Source organism: Podarcis raffonei, chromosome 13 (assembly GCF_027172205.1).
Source record: "Podarcis raffonei isolate rPodRaf1 chromosome 13, rPodRaf1.pri, whole genome shotgun sequence".
NCBI classification, from domain to species: domain Eukaryota; kingdom Metazoa; phylum Chordata; class Lepidosauria; order Squamata; family Lacertidae; genus Podarcis; species Podarcis raffonei.
In genome coordinates this window covers 385,823-405,197 of record NC_070614.1, presented here as the reverse complement: position 1 = coordinate 405,197, position 19,375 = coordinate 385,823, and the positions used below count along the sequence as shown (strand labels likewise).

Below are 19,375 nucleotides of genomic sequence, written 5' to 3'. Positions count from 1 at the left end.
CTATCTTGAGTCAATGAACCACCTTTAACTTGTTGCTCTTCTCCACTTCCTGTTTGCCACAGGATGAGCTGGATGGCACGGGGCTTCTGGTTTTGAAGCGTTGTTTTCTTTTGCCTGTCCTCGTTTAAAAAAAGTCTTATTTGAACTCCTTGACCCATATTGGGTTTCTAAGCAGTTTAAAATTAGGCAGCAGGAATTATATTTGCCATGTTGAAAACATCAAGCCATACAAATGGTATTACTTGATCAAGGACTCCTAAGAGGGGAATGCTGATAAGCCAGTGAGATGGGTTAGTCCAGGGGTCAGCAAGGCTTACCTTGCCTGAGCTGGTTCACTGCCTTGGAGCCCTCTCTGTGGGCTGGACCACGGGCACGTGTGAGTGCGCATGCCTGCTATTACCGGCGTCTGCGCAGACGTGATTTCCGGCACTGCGTAAGCTAGCCCCCGCGCCATGCTGCACCAGTTTAGCGCAGCACGTGGGGGCTCGCCGAGCAGGCGGCTCAGTTCAGGGACGGCTCATAGGCTGGTAAAACAACCCCTGTGGGCTGCTTGTGGCCCATGGGACTTTGGTTGCCGACCCCCGGGTTAGTCTCTGTTTCTTGTTAGCTGGTTTGCTTATCTGTGGTCTCAAAGCTTTGGAAAGGATGGCCCAGAGCAAATGGCTTGGCACAGAATAATTTTCTCCCTTTGCGATGTGTTGCCATTTCTCCCTCTCCTCCAGTTTCTGGAGATCAGTTAGAGGGTGTGTGTGTGTTTCAGAGGGGTCCCTTGATGGCAGAAAGTGAGGAGGAATTAAAGAACCTTTTATTGAGGGTGAAAGCGGAGAGCGCAAAATATGGTCTGAAGCTCAACATCAAAAAAACGAAGATCATGGCCACTGGTCCCATCACCTCCTGGCAAATAGAAGGGGAAGAAATGGAGGCAGTAAGAGATTTTACTTTCTTGGGCTCCATGATCACTGCAGATGGTGACAGCAGTCACAAAATTAAAAGACGCCTGCTTCTTGGAAGAAAAGCAATGACAAACCTAGACAGCATCTTAAAAAGCAGAGACATCACCTTGCCAACAAAGGTCCCTATAGTTAAAACCATGGTTTTCCCAGTAGTGATGTATGGAAGTGAGAGCTGGACCATAAAGAAGGCTAATCGCCAAAGAATTGATGCTTTTGAATTATGGTGCTAGAGGAGACTCTTGAGAGTCCCATGGACTGCAAGAAGATCAAACCTATCCATTATTAAGGAAATCAGCCCTGAGTGCTGGAAGGAAATCAGCCCTGTCACTGGAAGGACAGATCGTGAAGCTGAGGCTCCAATACTGTGGCCACCTCATGAGAAGAAAAGACTCCCTGGAAAAGACCCTGATGTTGGGAAAATGGAGGGCACAAGGAGAAGGGGACGACAGAGGATGAGATGGTTGGATGGTGTTATTGAAGCTACCAGCATGAGTTTGATCAAACTGTGGGAGGCAGTGGAAGACAGAAGTGCCTGGCGTGCCCATGGCGTCCATGGGGTCACGAAGAGTCGGACATGACTAAACGACTAAACAACAACAACAGGCCAAGTTTCAGCCCATAAAGGTGGTTATGTGAAAGAACTGAATTGGGGTGGGTTGCAGTATAGAAAGGATCCCAGTAAATGAAAGATAAAGCAGAGTTTTATGGTGACTGTGTCAACACAAGCAACACCTCCTGATGATTCTGCCCTAGAAAACTATATGTACTGATCTTGATAAGACCCAGAGGGGGAAATCACACTATTCCCCCAACAAATATTTGTATTTTGTAGCAAATAAAGCCAAGTCTGTCCATAAATCCATCAGCAAATGCCAAATATATTTTAAGGTTGTGTCGGCTTTATGGGATGTAACATAAGCAGCTAAGTACATCACTTCCTGATTGCCTAGAGTGGACACAGACAGGGGGTGTTGATCCAGCCAGCTGAACTTCCTGTTCCACCTGGTCTGGAACATCCTCCCCCTGCATTTGACCAGGTAGGTGGGTGTGACCCTTGCAGACCCTACAAAAGGTCCAGTCATGCAGTCATCTTTCTCTTTTTGACTCTCTTCTGGTGCCATTTCTTCTCTTGGACTGCATTGCTGGCTCTCTGCCAGCGGCACATGGGACCATCCTTACAAGGATGTAAGCCACACTGTAAAGCCTGCCTTCAGGGATCCAACTGTGAACTGAATGTGTGTAAACTTCTTGTTACTTTTAAAAGAAGCTTCTTGTGTCTTTATTCTTTTTAGAAGGGATAAAAGGGGTCTTACCAGGAACAAAATCCAATCTGAACAAAGCCAGATTGGATTGCTTAAATATAGAGATTCAGATGAATCTACCAACTAGCTTCCTGCTATATACAGTGGTACCCCGCTAGACGAATGCCCCGCTAAACGAAAAACGCGCAAGACGAAAGGGCTTTCCGATATTTTTTCCACTTCGCAAGATGAATTTTTCTATGGGGTTGTCTTGCAAAACGAAAAAATTTTCGGGGTCTTCCGTTTTTTTCCCCTTTTCTGAAAGCCGCTAAGCCGCTTATCTGCAAATTGCCGCTAATCCGCTAAAAGCCGCTAAGCCGCTTATCTGTCAATTACCACTTATCAGCTGATCCGCTGATAGCGGTGCTCCACAAGACGAAAATCCCTGCAAGACGAAGACACCCGCAGAACAGATTAATTTCGTCTTGCGGGGCACCACTGTATTGGGGAATGAACTCTGCTGTATGACTCACTAGCATGAGTTAGGAAGGATAATATTTAATCAATATATCCTCTCCTAGTATGTACAATATTCCTACAGCCTTATTTCTTCTTTGACACTTCACAAAACTAATAGTATGTGCTTTGTGTTTTCAGGCTGTGGTTATTTTTAAAAAGTGGTTGCATACTGATGGTGTCTTATGGATTAGGTTGTCCTGCTTTTGTGACTTGCAAGGGAGATCCACCTCCACCCATTGAATGTGTGAGTCAGCCGTCTGGAGAACGCTAACAGTATTTGCTGCTTAGAAAAGGATCTCTTTCTGAGGCTGTTCAATGTCTCCTAAAGACAAGAACTCTGGGGAAAATTATGTGACCGGAGTTGAAACAGGGTTGCCTCCAGAAACAATTGTTGCAGGGGGAGTAAATGTATTCCTACAATAAATGGAGTGAGTGTAGCTCCTTGTTGGAGTTTTGTGAGGGGTTTTGTAACTCACAGTAAGACACAGGTGCACACCCCATAGTCTACCTCGCCACATTTAGCATAACCCAGTTTATTCATTTAGTAGGATGCTGGGCCTTGGGAAGGATGAGAAGTGGGATACTTAGGTCTCTGGGATGTGAGCCTGAGGCAGTTGGGCAGGCTGCGGAGCAAAGGTGTGTTTGTGTGCAGGTGGGGTCTCTTTGCTGCTACATAAAAGCAGAGTACTGGGGACTTTCCATGAGCAGGATCTCCATCAAGGTGTTGTCACTGGGCTTACAGTACTGGTAAAATATATTTTCCCAGTGGTAGAAATTCCACTTAGAACAGGCCTCATCAGGCTCAGGGTCTGGCCACAGAGGCTTTCCTCACAAAAATGTGGTGGTAAAGAATATATTGAGAAGTCCCTCCTCTCCTGTGTGTGAGAGTTTAAAATAGTTGTGGAACTGATTTTAAAAGCTAATTTTAAGGTATGTGTTATTTTTCATCTATATGATGGAGACCTGTTCTACCAGTATGCTTTTGGGTAACTGGTTAGCCAAACAGTTTGACAGAAGGCAAAAGTTCTTGGGTAAACCCTTTTGCAGTGTTTCCCAAGGGGATTAAGCCTGTGGCTTTCTAATTCTCTCAGATGCACATATGTTTGCTTTAGATCTACATTCCTTGCCACTGGGCTTTATCTGGGCCTGTTGGGAATTTTCTTCCGTAGAAATAAATTTACCGCATTGCTGCCTTTATTGTAGAGTATCCAAACATCACTCTATGCAAAAATTTCCTTGTGCACATGGTCTTGTGTGGGAATGTTTTGTGCTTCAGGTTTGGCAGCTTCCTTGCCTAAGTACGTATCCACCCAAAATAAGTTTTCTGTGCCCAATACCGGGCCAACAATGATTGGTGGGCCAGCACTGGCATCTGCCGGGGGAAAACAGTGCAGATGAAATTTTATTTATTTATTTTGTTAAATTTATTTATTTTGTTAATTTTATGCACAGCTTGATTGTAAAAAAACCTTAAAGCATTTCACAAAATGAAGAAAATCAATAAAAGTATTAGTAAAAACAACTATTTAAACTATTCAATTGGCAGTATACTAAAGACAGGGATGCGGGTGGCACTGTGGGTTAAACCACAGAGCCTAGGACTTGCCGATCTGAAGGTCGGCGGTTCGAATCCCCGCAACGGGGTGAGCTCCCGTTGCTCGGTCCCTGCTCCTGCCAACCTAGCAGTTCAGAAGCACGTCAAAGTGCAAGTAGATAAATTACTTTCCAGCGGGAAGGTAAACGGCATTTCCGTGCGCTGCTCTGGTTCGCCAGAAGCAGCTTTGTCATGCTGGCCACATGACCCGGAAGCTGTATGCCGGCTCCCTCAGCCAATAAAGTGAGATGAGTGCCGCAACCCCAGAGTCGGTCATGACTGGACCTAATGGTCAGGGGTCCCTTTACTTTATACTAAAGACAGATTAAACCACACATCACATTCCACATAACTGGGTAGACTTGTTTAAACAAAAATATTTTTAACAGGTGCTGAAAAGAGTACAGTTCTGCATCAAGTGCAAGCTTCCAGATCAAGAGCTCATTGCAGTAATCCAGCCTTGAAGTAACCAACACATTAACTACTGCAACAAGGCTTTCCTGTTCCAGAAATGGCCATAGCTGCCAAAGCAGCTGCAGTTGGTCAAAGGCACTTTGAGTCACTGTGGCTGCATGAGCCTCCAGGGACAGAGCACCTCCAAGCTGCAAACCTGCTTCTTCAAGGGAAGGGCAACCCCATCCCAGGGAGGCACCTGGCCAATTTCCTGGACATGGGAGCTACTGACCCACAGTCCCTCTGTCTTGCCAGGATCCAAGCTCAGTCCAACCTCAGGATCCAACCTCATCCTTCTCAGCGCTGCATCCAAGCAGTGGCCCAAGGGCATTGCAGCCTCTCCCGATTCAGATGTCATGGAGAAATATGCTTTTTATTTCGGTTTTATTTTATAAATTGCTTTTTATTTCGGTCCTGGAGGTTTTGCTAAATATGATTAGAAGGGACCGTCTGATTAATGGTATCCAGGTCGGAGCCAAACAATACAAACTGAAAGCTTTTGCAGATGACCTAGTTTTGACGTTACAGGAGCCAGAATCTAGTACGAAAAGAGTATTAGAACTGATTCAAGAATTTGGTCATGTGGCAGGATTTAAGCTGAACAAGTCAAAAACTAAAGTTCTTGAGAAAAATTTAACACCGATTGAGAAAGAGAGGTTTCAGAAGGAGACAGGTTTAACATTAGTTAAGAAAGTAAAATATCTGGGGGTTAATATGACTGCTAAGAACTTAAATTTATTTAAAGATAACTATGAGTAATGTTGGACAGAAGTGAAAAAAGATTTAGAAATATGGTCAAATTTGAAGCTTTCCTTGTTGAGTCGAATTGCAGCTATAAAGATTAATGTATTGCCAAAAATGTTATTTCTGTTTCAATCATTGCAAATTTTGGACAAGATGGACTGTTTCAAGAAGTGGCAGAGAGACATTTCTAGATTTGTCTGGCAGGGCAAGAAGCCCAGAATAAAATTTAAAATATTAACTGATGCAAAGGAAAGAGGCGGATTTGCCCTGCCAGACCTTAAACTTTACTATGAATCAGCAGCATTCTGCTGGTTGAAAGACTGGCTGCTTCTTGAGAACACAGACATTTTGGATTTGGAAGGTTTTAATAATGTTTTTGGGTGGCATGCATATTTGTGGTACGACAAGGTTAAAGCACATAAAGCATTTAAAAACCATATTGTCAGGAAAGCATTGTTCAATGTCTGGATAAGATACAAAGACTTATTGGAAAATAAAACCCCAAGGTGGTTGTCACCAATGGAAGCGAAGGCTCGGAAAAAGCTCAATATGGAGGCCAAATGGCTGAAATATTGGGAAATATTGGAACAAGAAGGAGAGAAATTGAAATTGCAGAGTTTTGAGAAATTAAAAGATAAAGTGCGAGACTGGCTTCATTATTATCAAATAAGAGAGGCCTATAATTTGGACAAAAAAATTGGCTTCCAGGTGGAAAAATCAAAATTGGAAACAGAACTGTTAGATCCCAAAACTAAGATACTTTCAAGAACGTATAACTTGCTGTTAAAATGGAACACGCAGGATGAAACGGTTAAATCTGCAATGATTAAATGGGCAGAAGATATTGGTCATAACATTATGTTTGCTGACTGGGAACAGTTGTGGACCACCGGTATAAAAATTTACGGCATGTAACGCCTTAAGAGAGAATATTATGAAAATGATACATAGGTGGTACATGACACCAGTCAAGCTTGCAAAAATATATCATTTGCCTGATAATAAGTGTTGGAAATGTAAAGAAAATGAAGGTACATTCTTTCACCTTTGGTGGACGTGCCCAAGGATTAAGGCTTTCTGGGAGATGATTTATAATGAAATGAAAAAGGTATTTAAATATACCTTCCTGAAGAAACCAGAGGCCTTTCTCCTGGGCATGGTCAGCCAATTGGTGCCAAAGAAGGACAGAACTTTCTTTATGTATGCAACAACAGCAGCAAGAATTCTCATCGCAAAGTATTGGAAGACACAAGATCTACCCACCTTGGAAGAATGGCAGATGAAAGTGATAGACTATATGGAATTGGCGGAAATGACTGGCAGAATCCGAGACCAGGGAGAGGAGTTGGTGGAAGAAGATTGGAAGAAGTTTAAAGACTATTTGCAGAAACATTGTAAAATTAATGAATGCTAAAATGATGTTGGATTGAAATGAAGTGGCTTTAGCAATAAGGTTAAAAAGAATATGTAAAAATGGACTGATAATTAGATGAAAATATAAAGTTATAATATGTTAAGATATAGAATTAAGATAAATACAAAGAGGGAAAGGATTTGCTGAATTAACCATGTGAATTGGAATACAAAAAAGGAAGGTGTGAGGAGGTCAGGAAACAAGTAATTGAAATATAAGATACGAAAAGATTGATTTGTTTTTAATTGTTTTTTATTTCCTCATGTATTTTGTATTTTTCTTGTATCTTTTTTCTTTTTCTTTTTCTTTTTCTTTTCTTATTCTGTAATTCTCTTTGTCTGTAAAATTTTAATAAATATTTAAAAAAAAAAAACATGTCATGGAGAAATAGAGCTGAGCGTCACTGGCATACTGAGGAGGTTTGCATGGGGATAAAGTAGAGGAATTGCCAGACTTCCTAGACAGTCTTTCTAACCTAACCTGTGCTGATCTCTCCTGAATTGCTAGGCTGCTGTTCTTAGGGCCCCTATCTAGCTTCCTGTTCCCCCCTGCCGCATGGCAGGGTGGGCAAAATATTAGGGTTCTGTATCCAATACCCTGAGGGTTTAGTCTGGACAGCCAATAAAATCCTGACAAGGACATTTACTGAGGCATTGCAAGACTGGTGCAACACCTCAACCAGCAAGGAGTTTGGGGTGGCGCACCAAATATGAAAACTGTGCATCATCCATACAGTTACAAGCAAAGGGGCAGTTATGTCCATCTTTGGCAATATTTCCTTCTACAAGCTTATGCTGGTTTAATCATGAGGCAGAACAACTTTCTTCTAACTTCCTTACCTCTTCTGCAGAGACTGAAATAGCAGGCACATCTCCTTTGCATGTCCATCTTAGTTAAATAGGATTAGGGCCTCTTTCCTGTGTCTTATAATGAACAAGCTTTTCTTCCCCTCCCCTACACTTACAAGGAGGGCTTCTTACACGCTTTAAGTCAAGGGTCAGCAACCTTTTTCAGCTGTGGGCCAATCCACCGTCCCTCAGACCATGTGGTGGGCCGGACTATATATTTGAGGGGGGATGAATGAATTCCTATGCCCCACAAATAACCCAGAGATGCATTTTAAATAAAAGAACACATTCTACTCATGTAAAATCACAGTGATTTCCAGACCGTCCGCGGGCTGGATTGAGAAGGCGATTGGGCTGCATCTAGCCCCCGGGCCTTAGGTTGGTGACCCCTGCTTTAAGTGCTCAGGTCAGTGCTGCACCCGGGAATTCCCAGGGAGGAACTCTGGGAGGGACCTTTAAGCTCCTGATGGTTCCTTAGTAGCTGTGCCCTTAACTGCCTCACACATGTTGACATGTATTGTGGCCAGCTGTTGGGCAGCTGTGGGTGGTGTGGCTCAAATCAGGACCTGACAGGGCTGGCGGGCTGGCTGTTCCCCACCTCTGTGTTAGACATAAGATTTTTCTACCTTGCATTGCACAGAGCAGTCTTTGCCAACCTGGTGCCCTCCATATCTTTTGGACTAAAATGTAGCATTTCTTCCTTCAGCTCCAGCATCATATGGCTGTACTATCCATGTGGGGCTGCCTTTGGAAAGTGCTCAGAAATGTCAGCTGGTTCAAAGACCTGCAGCCAGATTGTGGACTGGGGCTGGTTATAGGGAGCAGACGACTCCCTTGCTAGAACAGCTCCCCTGGCTACTGGTCTGTTTCCTGGCACAGTTCCAAGTCCTGGTTATGACCTGTAGATCCCTATATGGCTTAGGCCTAGTCCATCTGAAATACCATATTCCTCCGTATGAACCTGCCTGGGCTCTGAGATCTTTGGGAGAGGGCCTTCTTGGTGGTGGCTGCTCCCATACAATTTTGGAACTCCCTCCCTAGAGAAATTAGACTGGCTCCTTCCTTGCTGTCCTGCTGGCAAATGAAGACCTTCGCGTTCCAACATGGTTTTGGGAATTGACTGCTTTTAAGGAAAGGGTTGGTGCCATTCTGTTTTTGGTTTTTGGTTTTGGTGTAATTGTCTGTATGTTTTTAATAGATCTGGGAGAGTGTGTGTGTGTTTTAATCCTATTAATGTCCAATTGTTAAGGATTGTTCTTTCCCCATGTTTTTAGCGGTTCTAATTCTGTCTGCCTTGAGTTCCTGTCCGGAAGAAAGGTGGGCACAAATAAATATATAACAACAACAACAACGTTATCTGGGGCTGATGAGAGTTGCAGTCAGACTCTAGTCCTCCAGCTGTGCAAGGCCTGCTGGCCTAGAGACTCCTGGCTTGCCTCTTGTTTCTTGTGGGGTGAGAGAGAATCAGCTGCTGTGGCAAGGTGCCCCAGCCCAAGCAGGTTTCCTGTCACTAGATTGTAATGCTCCTTTGTTTGAAACCATTGCTTGAGTCAGCAGAAATGTTTGGAAAGCAATTTTGTGTAATTGTGCAAAAGGCTAAGTCAGTGCGTGTGGCTTGAGTGGAACTTGATTGTGCCTGAGTAAAGTGGGCTTCTCATCCCAAGCAGTGGCGGAGCTTCATGCTCCGGCACCAGGGGGCGGAGAGCAGGCGGGGGCAGGGCTGGCACCCCACCGGGATCACGCTGCTGGGGGCGGTGCACTCCCCCCGCACTCCTCTTCCTCCACCAGTGATCCCAAAGCTAATATTGAGTGCTCCTTCTTTCCTACTTGCTCCCAGTTTTAATTGATCATGAAATTATTTTTATCAAGTCAAATTCTGCATGATGGATATGTGTGACAGCCCGTATATCATGCACTTTTGCAGGTAAGGAAAATGTTTATGAAGGTAGAGAATGTATTATTCTGCTGGTGTTAAGTGTGGACCCTTTAAAAGATTGTCTGGTCAAAGTTCAGCAGCAGGTTCCTTGGTAAATGGTTCTAGCCATTTAGCACCAACTGAAAACAGTGTTATATCATGCAAACCTATATCTTTCTGCATTTCCAAATTCCTGTTCAAACCTCAGTTTATCCCAGTGCACTGAGGTAGATAAGGACTTGCATGTGGGATTCCTTTATATGGGATTCTGCTTCCTGTTACATTACATTCCTATTACATTGACAACACTCTTCTGTCTTTACTAGGGTTTCTGCTCTTCAAAGAGTTATGCCAAATGAACATGGAGGAAGGGGTTCCTCAGCTGAAGTTCTATGAAGAGGTAAGAGATCTGTCCTCTATGCGATTCAAATCTGGTGAATCGTGTCTGGATCTTTCTTCAACATGGTAAAGGAATCTCTTCCCCCACCCCACCCCTCTCCAGACACATCAACACATCCTTAAATGCAGAAATAGAATCTCACCTGTTGCTGTGCGAGTCACGATTAAGGATTTATTGGGAATGATTCAGCCATAGCTGTCAAATGGGTGTTTATTAGAGGGGGGTAATATATGTGTATGTAGAGCAACCTTTGCCAACGTAGTCCCTTCCAGATGATGTGGACTACAACTCCTATCAGCCAGCGCTGTCATGCTTGACTGGAACTGATGGGGGTTGCATAGTCCAAAACATCTGGAGGGTGTCCTGTTGGTGAGGGCTGATTCAAGCTGACAGTCTTCACGCTGGGAAGTCAGCTGATTCTGTCCAGGCTGGAACTGCAGGCCAGAGTGTTTCTTCCTCCCCTTTCTTCCACGGTAGGGCTGTAGCCCAGGGGACAGAGCCGCCGCCTTGGTGCAGGTTCAGTCCCTGGCAGCATCTCCAGGTACGACTGGGAAAGTCCCCTGCCATTGCTGCCAGTCAGTAGACAGCATTGAGCAAGATGGATTGACCAAGGGTCTGACTCAGTACACGACAGCTTTTAGAGACATTGCAGCAAAGGAGACGAACAGAGCTGTTGAGAGTGGCTGCTGAAAGTCCTGGTTTGGGGCCACTGGTTTGGGACCCCTCACCCAGTGACTTACATTTATTTCATAAAATTTGTATGTCGTTTAATTAGATTACTGCAATGCATTATACATAGGGCTGCCTCGGAAACTTCAGCTGGTGCAGAATTCAGCAGCCAGGTTGCTCACCAGAGCAAGACAGTTTGAGCATATTACACCAATCCTGGTCTGACTGCACTGGCTACCAGTTAGTTTCTGGGCCCAATTCAAAGTGCTGATTTTAACCTATAAAGCCTTAAATGACTCAGGACCGCAATACCTCAAGGACTGCCTCTTCTCATATGAACCTACTCGAACCCTGAGATCAGCTTCTGAGGCCCTCTTTCGTGTGCCCCCTCCTCAAGAGGTTCAGAGGGTGGCAACACGAGAATGGGCCTTCTCTGCAGTGGCTCCCTGTCTGTGGAAAGCTCTCCCCAAGGAAGTTCGCCCAGCGCCTTCATTATACACCTTTAGGCATCAGGCAGAAACATTCCTTTTTAATTAGGCCTTTGGTTGATCCGATTTACATCCTATGCCCTTTTGGGGGGGGAGATTGGGTTGTTTTTATTTTTAGTATGTATTTTGTGGTTTTATATCTTGATTTTATTCTGTGCACTGAGAGCCCCAGGTATAGGGTGGTATAATAATAATTAATAATACATTTAAAACTCTCAAAACTCTCAAAGCAGGTTACAAAAAGAATAAACAATAAAATTATTAGTAAGAACAATTAAAAAAAATTAAAAATTAAAACCAGCAATAAACTAAAAACATATCTGCACCCTCTATATCTGGACAGGCTTGTGTAAACAAACATTTTTTATTGTTGTTGTTGTTTAGTCGTTTAGTCGTGTCCGACTCTTCGTGACCCCATGGACCAGAGCATGCCAGGCACTCCTGTCTTCCACTGCCTCCCACAGTTTGGTCAAACTCATGCTAGTAGCTTCAAGAACACTATCCAACCATCTCGTCCTCTGTCGTCCCCTTCTCCTTGTGCCCTCCATCTTTCCCAACATCAGGGTCTTTTCCAGGGAGTCTTCTCTTCTCATGAGGTGGCCAAAGTATTGGAGCCTCAGCTTCACAACCTGTCCTTCCAGTGAGCACTCAGGGCTGATCTCCTTAAGAATGGATAGGTTTGATCTTCTTGCAGTCCATGGGACTCTCCAGAGTCTCCTCCAGCAGCATAATTCAAAAGCATCAATTCTTTGGCGATCAGCCTTCTTTATGGTCCAGCTTTCACTTTCATACATCACTACTGGGAAAACCATAGCTTTTACTATATGGAACTTTGTTGGCAAGGTGATGTCTCAGAGTGATAGGTTTATTTCATCTTGCTCAATATGGAAATGCGACAGGCTTACACAGCCCTGTGGGAGGCTAACCAATAAGCAGTGTATCATGCAGAGATCCATCAAAAGCCCTCCTCTGGAGGCAGGCCCCCGGTTCATCTGGGAGCCTGTTATGATTGAATGCCCTGCTCTGTGTAGAGATGCAACAGAACTGCCGGCCTTCAGGTGGAGTGGGAGGAGATGGGGCCAAGCACTGCCCACACAAGGGACACAGCAGACTGCCCTCCTTGGTTGAAGGAGTGTTGGGGGCTCACAGAAGCCGCTCATTTAATTTCTGGTGGCACACAGATTGGGAATTGCCTTCATGCCCTGTTGGTAGGCTTCCCAGAGGCAGTGGCTACTGGAGACAGGATGCTGGGCTGGGTGGACCCATGGCTCCTCTGAGGCTCTTGGCCCTTATGCTGAGGATCACACCAAGGGGCTCTGGTGCCAACACATCCTGAATATGGGGCAACCACAATCAACCAGCATCTACACGCAACCCAGAGCTGCCTGTTAATGAGGCTTAAGCAGCTGTTCCATTCCCCCGCAAATCCTTTCCTGGTGTCAATGCCACTGCAGGCCTGATGTAAATGCAGAAGTCTCTTTTCCATGGAAACTGATTAGAGGAATTAACGGATGGAGCTGAGTCAGTTAGGGTAAGAGGCTTGATTGCAGCTTGTGAACCCCTGGCCTGCTTTCCAGCACCAGGAAGGCTGCTCTGGCCTTTCCCAAAATAGCCCAGGGTCTGAGAGGCAGGGAAGGAAGAGAGCGCCTGGTGCTGGCCGTAGCAGCCCTGCTTGGACTGTGTAATGGTCACCTGGGGAGAGAAATCTTAGGAAAGCTCCCCTTTTCTGGAAGAGCATTGTAAAAAGGGGAGAGTGGCATGCATTTGGCAACGTAGCTAGAATGTGGCACTAATCTGCTTTGAAAGACAAGGTTTCTCAAGCTGTGATACCTGCATTGGGCTAGATGACCCTTTGGGTTCATTCCAACTATGATTTTACGATCAAGCTCTTTGCCGCTCTATCGGCCGCACAAAGAATGGCTTTCGCTGCCTCCAGATGTAGGCAAAGTCACCTGGAGTGTTGAACTTAGGACATTGCCTTACACTGAGTTGTTCCATCTCTACACTGACCGGCAGCAGCTCTCCAGCATTGCAGGCAGGAGTGTCTCCCAGCCCTACCATTGGGGGTTGATCCTGGTACCTCCTGCATGCAAGGCAGATGCTCTGCCGCTGAGCTCAACCTTGCTGTTGTTGGGTTTTGGGTAGTTTCTCCAGTTATTCAGTCGTCTGGCAGTGGGAAAGCCAAGAGAAGAGCCATCAAAGGAGGAATCGAGGAGCTCAAAGGCTCAGTGTGCTGAATCACCACATTTGTGTCTTGCAGATTAAAGAATATGAAAAACTGGACTCGGAGGAGGATCGTCTCAGCAGGAGCCGGCAGATCTACGACACCTATATAATGAAAGAGCTGCTCTCCTGCTCACACGTACGTAAGCACATCCTCCCGGGATTAGTTAAAAGCCAGGACTTAAAACCAGACAGAGATGTCTTAACGCGGAGGCCTAGCCAGGGACTGGAATGCAGCACTTCTTTAAACGCAGTGAGGGACAGGGACCCTTTAAAAGCCACTTAAAGTAGTGCTTTTGTTAAAAGGATTGGAAGCCAGGAAGAAACGTCTCATTGATTTGTTACTGTGGTCCTCTTAACACTTACACAGAAGTCGTGGCTTCCTCTGCTTCAGCTGTAATGCCTCTTTTGAGTGCTATAGACCAATTTTCTTCTGCCCATGAAAATATTTAGCATAAGCTGGTGAGGACAGCAAACAGCTGTTTATCTATTTATCTATATGAGAAACAGTAGTATATACGTATTTTAATTAATAAATGAAAGCACTTTGCTGGCTCCCCCCCCCCCGCCTCAAACCATCTTTAGCCCATTAAAAATAATTATCCCTCCCTTCTTTGTATTTCTTACTGGATTGTTATTTTAACTTCATAATAAAGTCTTGGGGGGGAAATTAATTAAAAAAATCCTTTCCCCCCTCCCACAGCCTTTTTCGAAGCCAACAGTTGATCACGTGCAAACTCATCTTGCCAAGAAGCAGGTCCCACCAACCCTTTTTCAGGTGATTCTGGAATCCTTGTTGTTATTATTATTTCCTTTTATATACTGCTTACTACCTGAAAGATCTTGAAGCAATTTACAATGGGAAGATATGTGTCTTCGCTGTGTCTCAATTCTCCAAAGGAACACAGATCCTGGGTGAGTGCCTGGAACCCCCTGGAATCTTGCTACCGCTTGGCAGAGAGCAGGAGTGGCACCCAATGTTTGTAACACTGATGTCAAAAGTGGGATCTGTGTTTCCTGGAGAGAAGGCCTAGGAGCAACATGCGCCTGAAGTCAAAATGGTGGGAGGAATAGCAGTACTCCTTGAGCAAAATGAAGCTGATGGAGGAGTGCCAAAGCCAGCAGTTTGCTGAAGGGAGGGCCTCTCCACAAGATATAAAACACCTGATAGACCCAGGAGGGAAGGAGAGGGGGCGGGGGGTGGATCACCCCAGGTGCCATCATGGAGGGGGGTGACAAATTATCAAGGAACAATTACTGCCCTACTAGGGTGGTTCATAAAAAACTTTTTTTAAAAAAATGCCTGCTCCAAAGGCATCTTACTACACTAGGGATTATATAGCTAAATATGAAATTTCATGCATATCAGTTAATATCTTGACCCTCCTCCACGAAAATAGCTGTTTACTTGGCCGTTTTCCTATGTCGTGAAGGCTGAAATTTCAACAAAGCACATGCCTTTGCTAGACTCTTTTCAGGCACCTGCTAAAGGCATTCTTTTTTAGGCAAGCATACCTAGATGCTTAGGAAGTTGAAGTAATTTAAATCTTAATATTTTAGCTTTTGTATGTTTTAAAGTAGGATTGTTAATTTTTCTTGATTTTACTGCTGTGATTTTTTTTTGTTGGTAAACCACTTTGCAGGTTTTTTTAAAATAAATTTTATTAAATAAATAAACAATAAATATAAATAAAATAACACAAGCCAAAACACAATCCATCCTGTAGATTTAAGTATCTGTCCACAGTCGCCTACTTGTTATCAGAGGCTCAGAATCCACATTCCTTTCTAAGAAAATATGAAATAACGTAAAACCATTTTTGCAGGCAAAAAAACCAAACAACAATTTGGGGAGGGGGTGACAAGAAATTTTCCGCACCGGGTACCACCTGACCTTCCTACGCCTCTGGATAGACCAACAGCTGCAGGTGGTGAGGGCTGATGTGGAAGCCCAGTTACGAGGTGCTGATCAGAGGATAGAGGGTAGTGGAAGAAAAAGGTACTGCATTGGCTGGAGCTGAGGAGAGGCTGCTGAACTCCTCCCAGGGTGCCAAAAGAAATTGTCCTGGAGGAAGGCTGGCTGGCAGAGCTGCTTCTAGTTGACCCTGGAAACCTGCTGAGGATGAGGAAGAAAGGAAAAAGAAAATGGAGCCAGAGAGCATGATACCACATGCGAAGAGAGTGAGATGCTATGGGAGTCTGGGAGTGACCCTGGAGTCCTACTGCCAAGCACCCAAGAGGAAAGGTTGGCTGGAGAGATCCAGAATGTGGATGGGCAATTGAAAGGCTTGGAATGTGGAAAGTTGCAGTCTGTAGCTGGATGCAATGGAGCTAAGGATGAGCTGGCTGGAGTGGGGGAGCAGTTGGCTCCCACTGAGTTGGAAGTTGTGCCCGAGGAAATGGGAGAGGAGCCAGCACCTGTAAGGAAGGCAACTTCCAGTGCACTCAGAGAGAAGCCAGAGGAGCAGCAGATGGCTGCTGGATTGGTGTATTCGGGGGTGGAAGGAGAAGCAGATGACTCCTGCTGAATCTGTGATGGAAGATGAAAAGTGAGCTGGCAGAGTTTTCCTTCATGGAGAACATGCAAGGAAAACTTCAGGAGGAGGTGTGTCTGCATGGCCAGAAGTGCAAGAGAAATGTGAAGCTTGTGTACCTGCTGGATTTGGTGAGGTTTCGAACACCAGTGATTTGGCCCTTGGGTGACTCAAGTGTCCTTGACAGGTGGGGAAAGGCCTCGATGCTACAAGTGGGGAAGGAAGCCACTGGGGAAGTTACTTGTTTTTGTTTAGCCCCAGGAGTAAGCAAGGGGGGGGTTGAGTTCTGGCCACCCATGTGGGTGGGCCAGGCCTGGAGATTCTGAAGAAAGTGCTCCAGATAAAGTATGGTGGCAAGATTTTGATTTTGAATATGGGTCAGTAGATGGGGTGGAATGGGCCCCAGGGAAGAGATCCCCCATGTGCCAGAGAGGGAGCAGCTGGGATCTTGGGATTGCGTTTGAAGCAGTTACAGAAATGGTTATGGGACTTGGGTGTGAATTTGGAGGCCCTGACCCGCAACCCAGAAGGAATTGGGTTGACTGAGAACTGTGTTTACTCAAGAGTAAGAATTCTTTAGAAAACCCAGGCAGGCTATTACAACAAGAGGGTTTTTCTTGGGACTCTTAACTAATTTATGAGGGGACTCTGCCTGCAAGTTCAACACTGGTTTTGAAATGCTGTGATGTGTTTGGGTGGGGTGGGGGGCTAATAATTGTTTTGTTTACTTTTTCCATGCCTGTAATGACGAAAACTGTTAACAATGTTTAGGAATTGTTTGGATGAGTAATGATAATAGTGATAAAGGAGGGCCTTTGGGTGAGACATCTGAGGCTGACATCCATACTGAGGCTGACATCCTGGCTTAAACATTGGAGATTTATTGGAAATTTATCACCTTGGCTGTCAAGTGTGGGTTACTGAGAAGCTGCATTGGGATGCAGAATGGTGGCCAAAATGTACCCCAAGAGGAAAGAGAAGGCCTGAAGGATTCGAGGGAAACTGGAGGTCACTTGGAGATGAACTGTTACTGTGTTTTAAAATGTGTCGCTGTGCTATCATCTGTTTTGATGTATTGCTCTGAATGCTGTCAGTAACTGTTCTGTTGTTTGTTCTGCACAGCTGTGGAAAGCTGCCCCTTTTGCTAAAAGGGGTGGTAGTATTGTGGGGGAGCAGGGGCCCTAAACCCTAGAAATTAATAAATGATAGTATTTTGATTATTTGGAGTATTGGAGGGAAGATTGAAGGCTAGTGGAAAAGCACAGGCTAAGCTTTTCTCTCCAAACCAGGGCCTCACCTGGGATAGCGGCACTAACATGACATATGGTGTGGGTTCGAAATGACAGGAAAATGGAGTCTTTGGAGCAAGATGTGCTGGGAAGAAGAAGAGACAGAAAAAAACTGGTATCCCTCTTGGGCAGGCTGACTGAAGGCTGGCTGGGAGAGATGCCTTTGATTCCAGTGCTGCACGGCTGTATGGGACAATCCCTGCTTGAAATGACCATGCTGTAAGATCTAGATTCCCTCTGTGCAGATTGAAGGTGTAAATATGTGAATAAACCATATTTCTTAAAGGTGTGACATTCTCCACCATGTCTCAATTCTCCAAAGGAACACAGACCTTGGATGAGTACCTGGAGCCCTGTGAACCACCTCCTGTATTTTGATTTGAGTAAGGCTTTTGACAGTGTCCCCCATGATATTCTTGCAAGGAAGCTGGTAAAATGTGGGTTGAACGAGGTAACTGTTAGGTGGATTTGTAGCTGGTTGACTGACTGAATCCAAAGAGTACTCATTAATGGTTCCTCATCATCCTGGAAGCAAGGGATAAGGGGTGCTGCAGAATTGAAGGGTTGCTTATCCAATTTGCAGGTGACACCCAACAGGGAGGGGGAGCAATTGCCGCAGAAGGCAGAATCAGAATTCACAATCACCTTAACAGATTGGAAAACTGGGTGCAAGCTTACAAAATGAATTATATGCTTTTCATTAGCTTTTTATTACAACGCAAACAGACTTTTTAATTAAAAAAATACAGATACAGATACAAAACGAATAATAAACGTATATCCATATTTCAATTCTTATTCTTTTCTAATGGACTTCCTTCGTCCTTAGCGCAGGTCTAATTTCATATTTGGTAAACTGTTTCTTTCCCATTTCCTTTTCCCTAGTTTTCTCTATATTTTATTCTTTTACACCATATTTTGTTTTGCAAAAATTACTCAAAGCAAGTCCAGGTATTGATTTTAGGACACTGCTTTTTTAGATAATCTCTATATATTCCCCATTCATTTTGGAATTTTTGTTTAGATTGTGCCCTAATTGAATTTGTCATTTTGGCCAATTCAAGGTAATCAAATAATTTATCTTGCCGCTCTTTTTTTATTGGTACTATCTTTTTCCAATTTTTTGCAATTAAGATTCTCACTGCCAATGTTGCATACAGGAATATTCTATTGGAAAGTTGGAGTCTAATATGCCCAGCAGAAAAGCTTCTGGGTTTTTTAAATAAAGGTTTGTTTAAATATTTTCTTCAGCTCTTCATATACCATATCCCAGAAGCTCTTAATTTTATTATAGGTCCACAGCGTCCCCTCTGCTTGGTTACACCTCCAACACATTTTGGCTTTTGTTTTATACATTTTGAATATTTTGCTTGGTGTTATGTACCATCTATAAAACATCTTTAGAAAATTTTCCTTTATGACATCACAAGCCGTAAATCTCCAATTCTCATTCCATAATTTTTCCCATGATGATAATTGAATAGGTTTACCTATATCCATTGCCCATTTAATCATTACTTCCTTTACTTGCTCATCTTTAACCTTCCATTCTAATAAAATTCCATATATTCTAGAGATTACTTTTTTCTTATTTTGTAATAATTATTTATCTAATATTGGGACTTCTTTTGCAAATCCTTTTTAGTTATCTACAGTATTTTGAACACCTCATTTAATTGATGATATTGAATCCACCCTGTCAGGTGATGTTTTATTTCCGCATATTTTTTCAGCTTCAATTTGTTATTTTCTTCTAACAAATCCTTATATGTAACCCATTTTGGTTCCATATTCTTCCTTTTCACTGCTATCACCTCCAATGGTGAGAGCCACTGGCGTGTTTTGGGTTCTAAAAGATCTTTATTTTTTGCCACGCTCAGCATAGTGATTTTCTTACAATATGCTTAAGAAATCCTCTGTGGACTTTCACCTTCTCATGTCCTAAATATGCATGCCACCCATAAAGGTAAAGGGACCCCTGACCATTAGGTCCAGTCGTGGCTGACTCTGGGGTTGCGGCGCTCATCTCGTTTTATTGGCCGAGGGAGCCGGCGTACAGCTTCCGGGTCATGTGGCCAGCATGACTAAGCC

The 19,375-nt window shown here is 44.1% G+C and overlaps 1 protein-coding gene across 4 annotated transcripts in view; it reads left to right on the top strand.

The window, feature by feature from the left end:
- Positions 1-19,375, top strand: part of LOC128400774 (beta-adrenergic receptor kinase 2) — a 146,036-nt gene that overhangs the window by 70,894 nt on the left and 55,767 nt on the right. For all 4 annotated transcript variants that reach the window (XM_053363252.1, XM_053363254.1, XM_053363253.1 and 1 more), the window contains exons 3-5: positions 10,008-10,081; positions 13,499-13,600; positions 14,165-14,239. In XM_053363252.1, the coding sequence (XP_053219227.1) occupies positions 10,008-10,081; positions 13,499-13,600; positions 14,165-14,239 (251 nt within the window). The remainder of the gene's footprint in view (positions 1-10,007; positions 10,082-13,498; positions 13,601-14,164; positions 14,240-19,375) is intronic.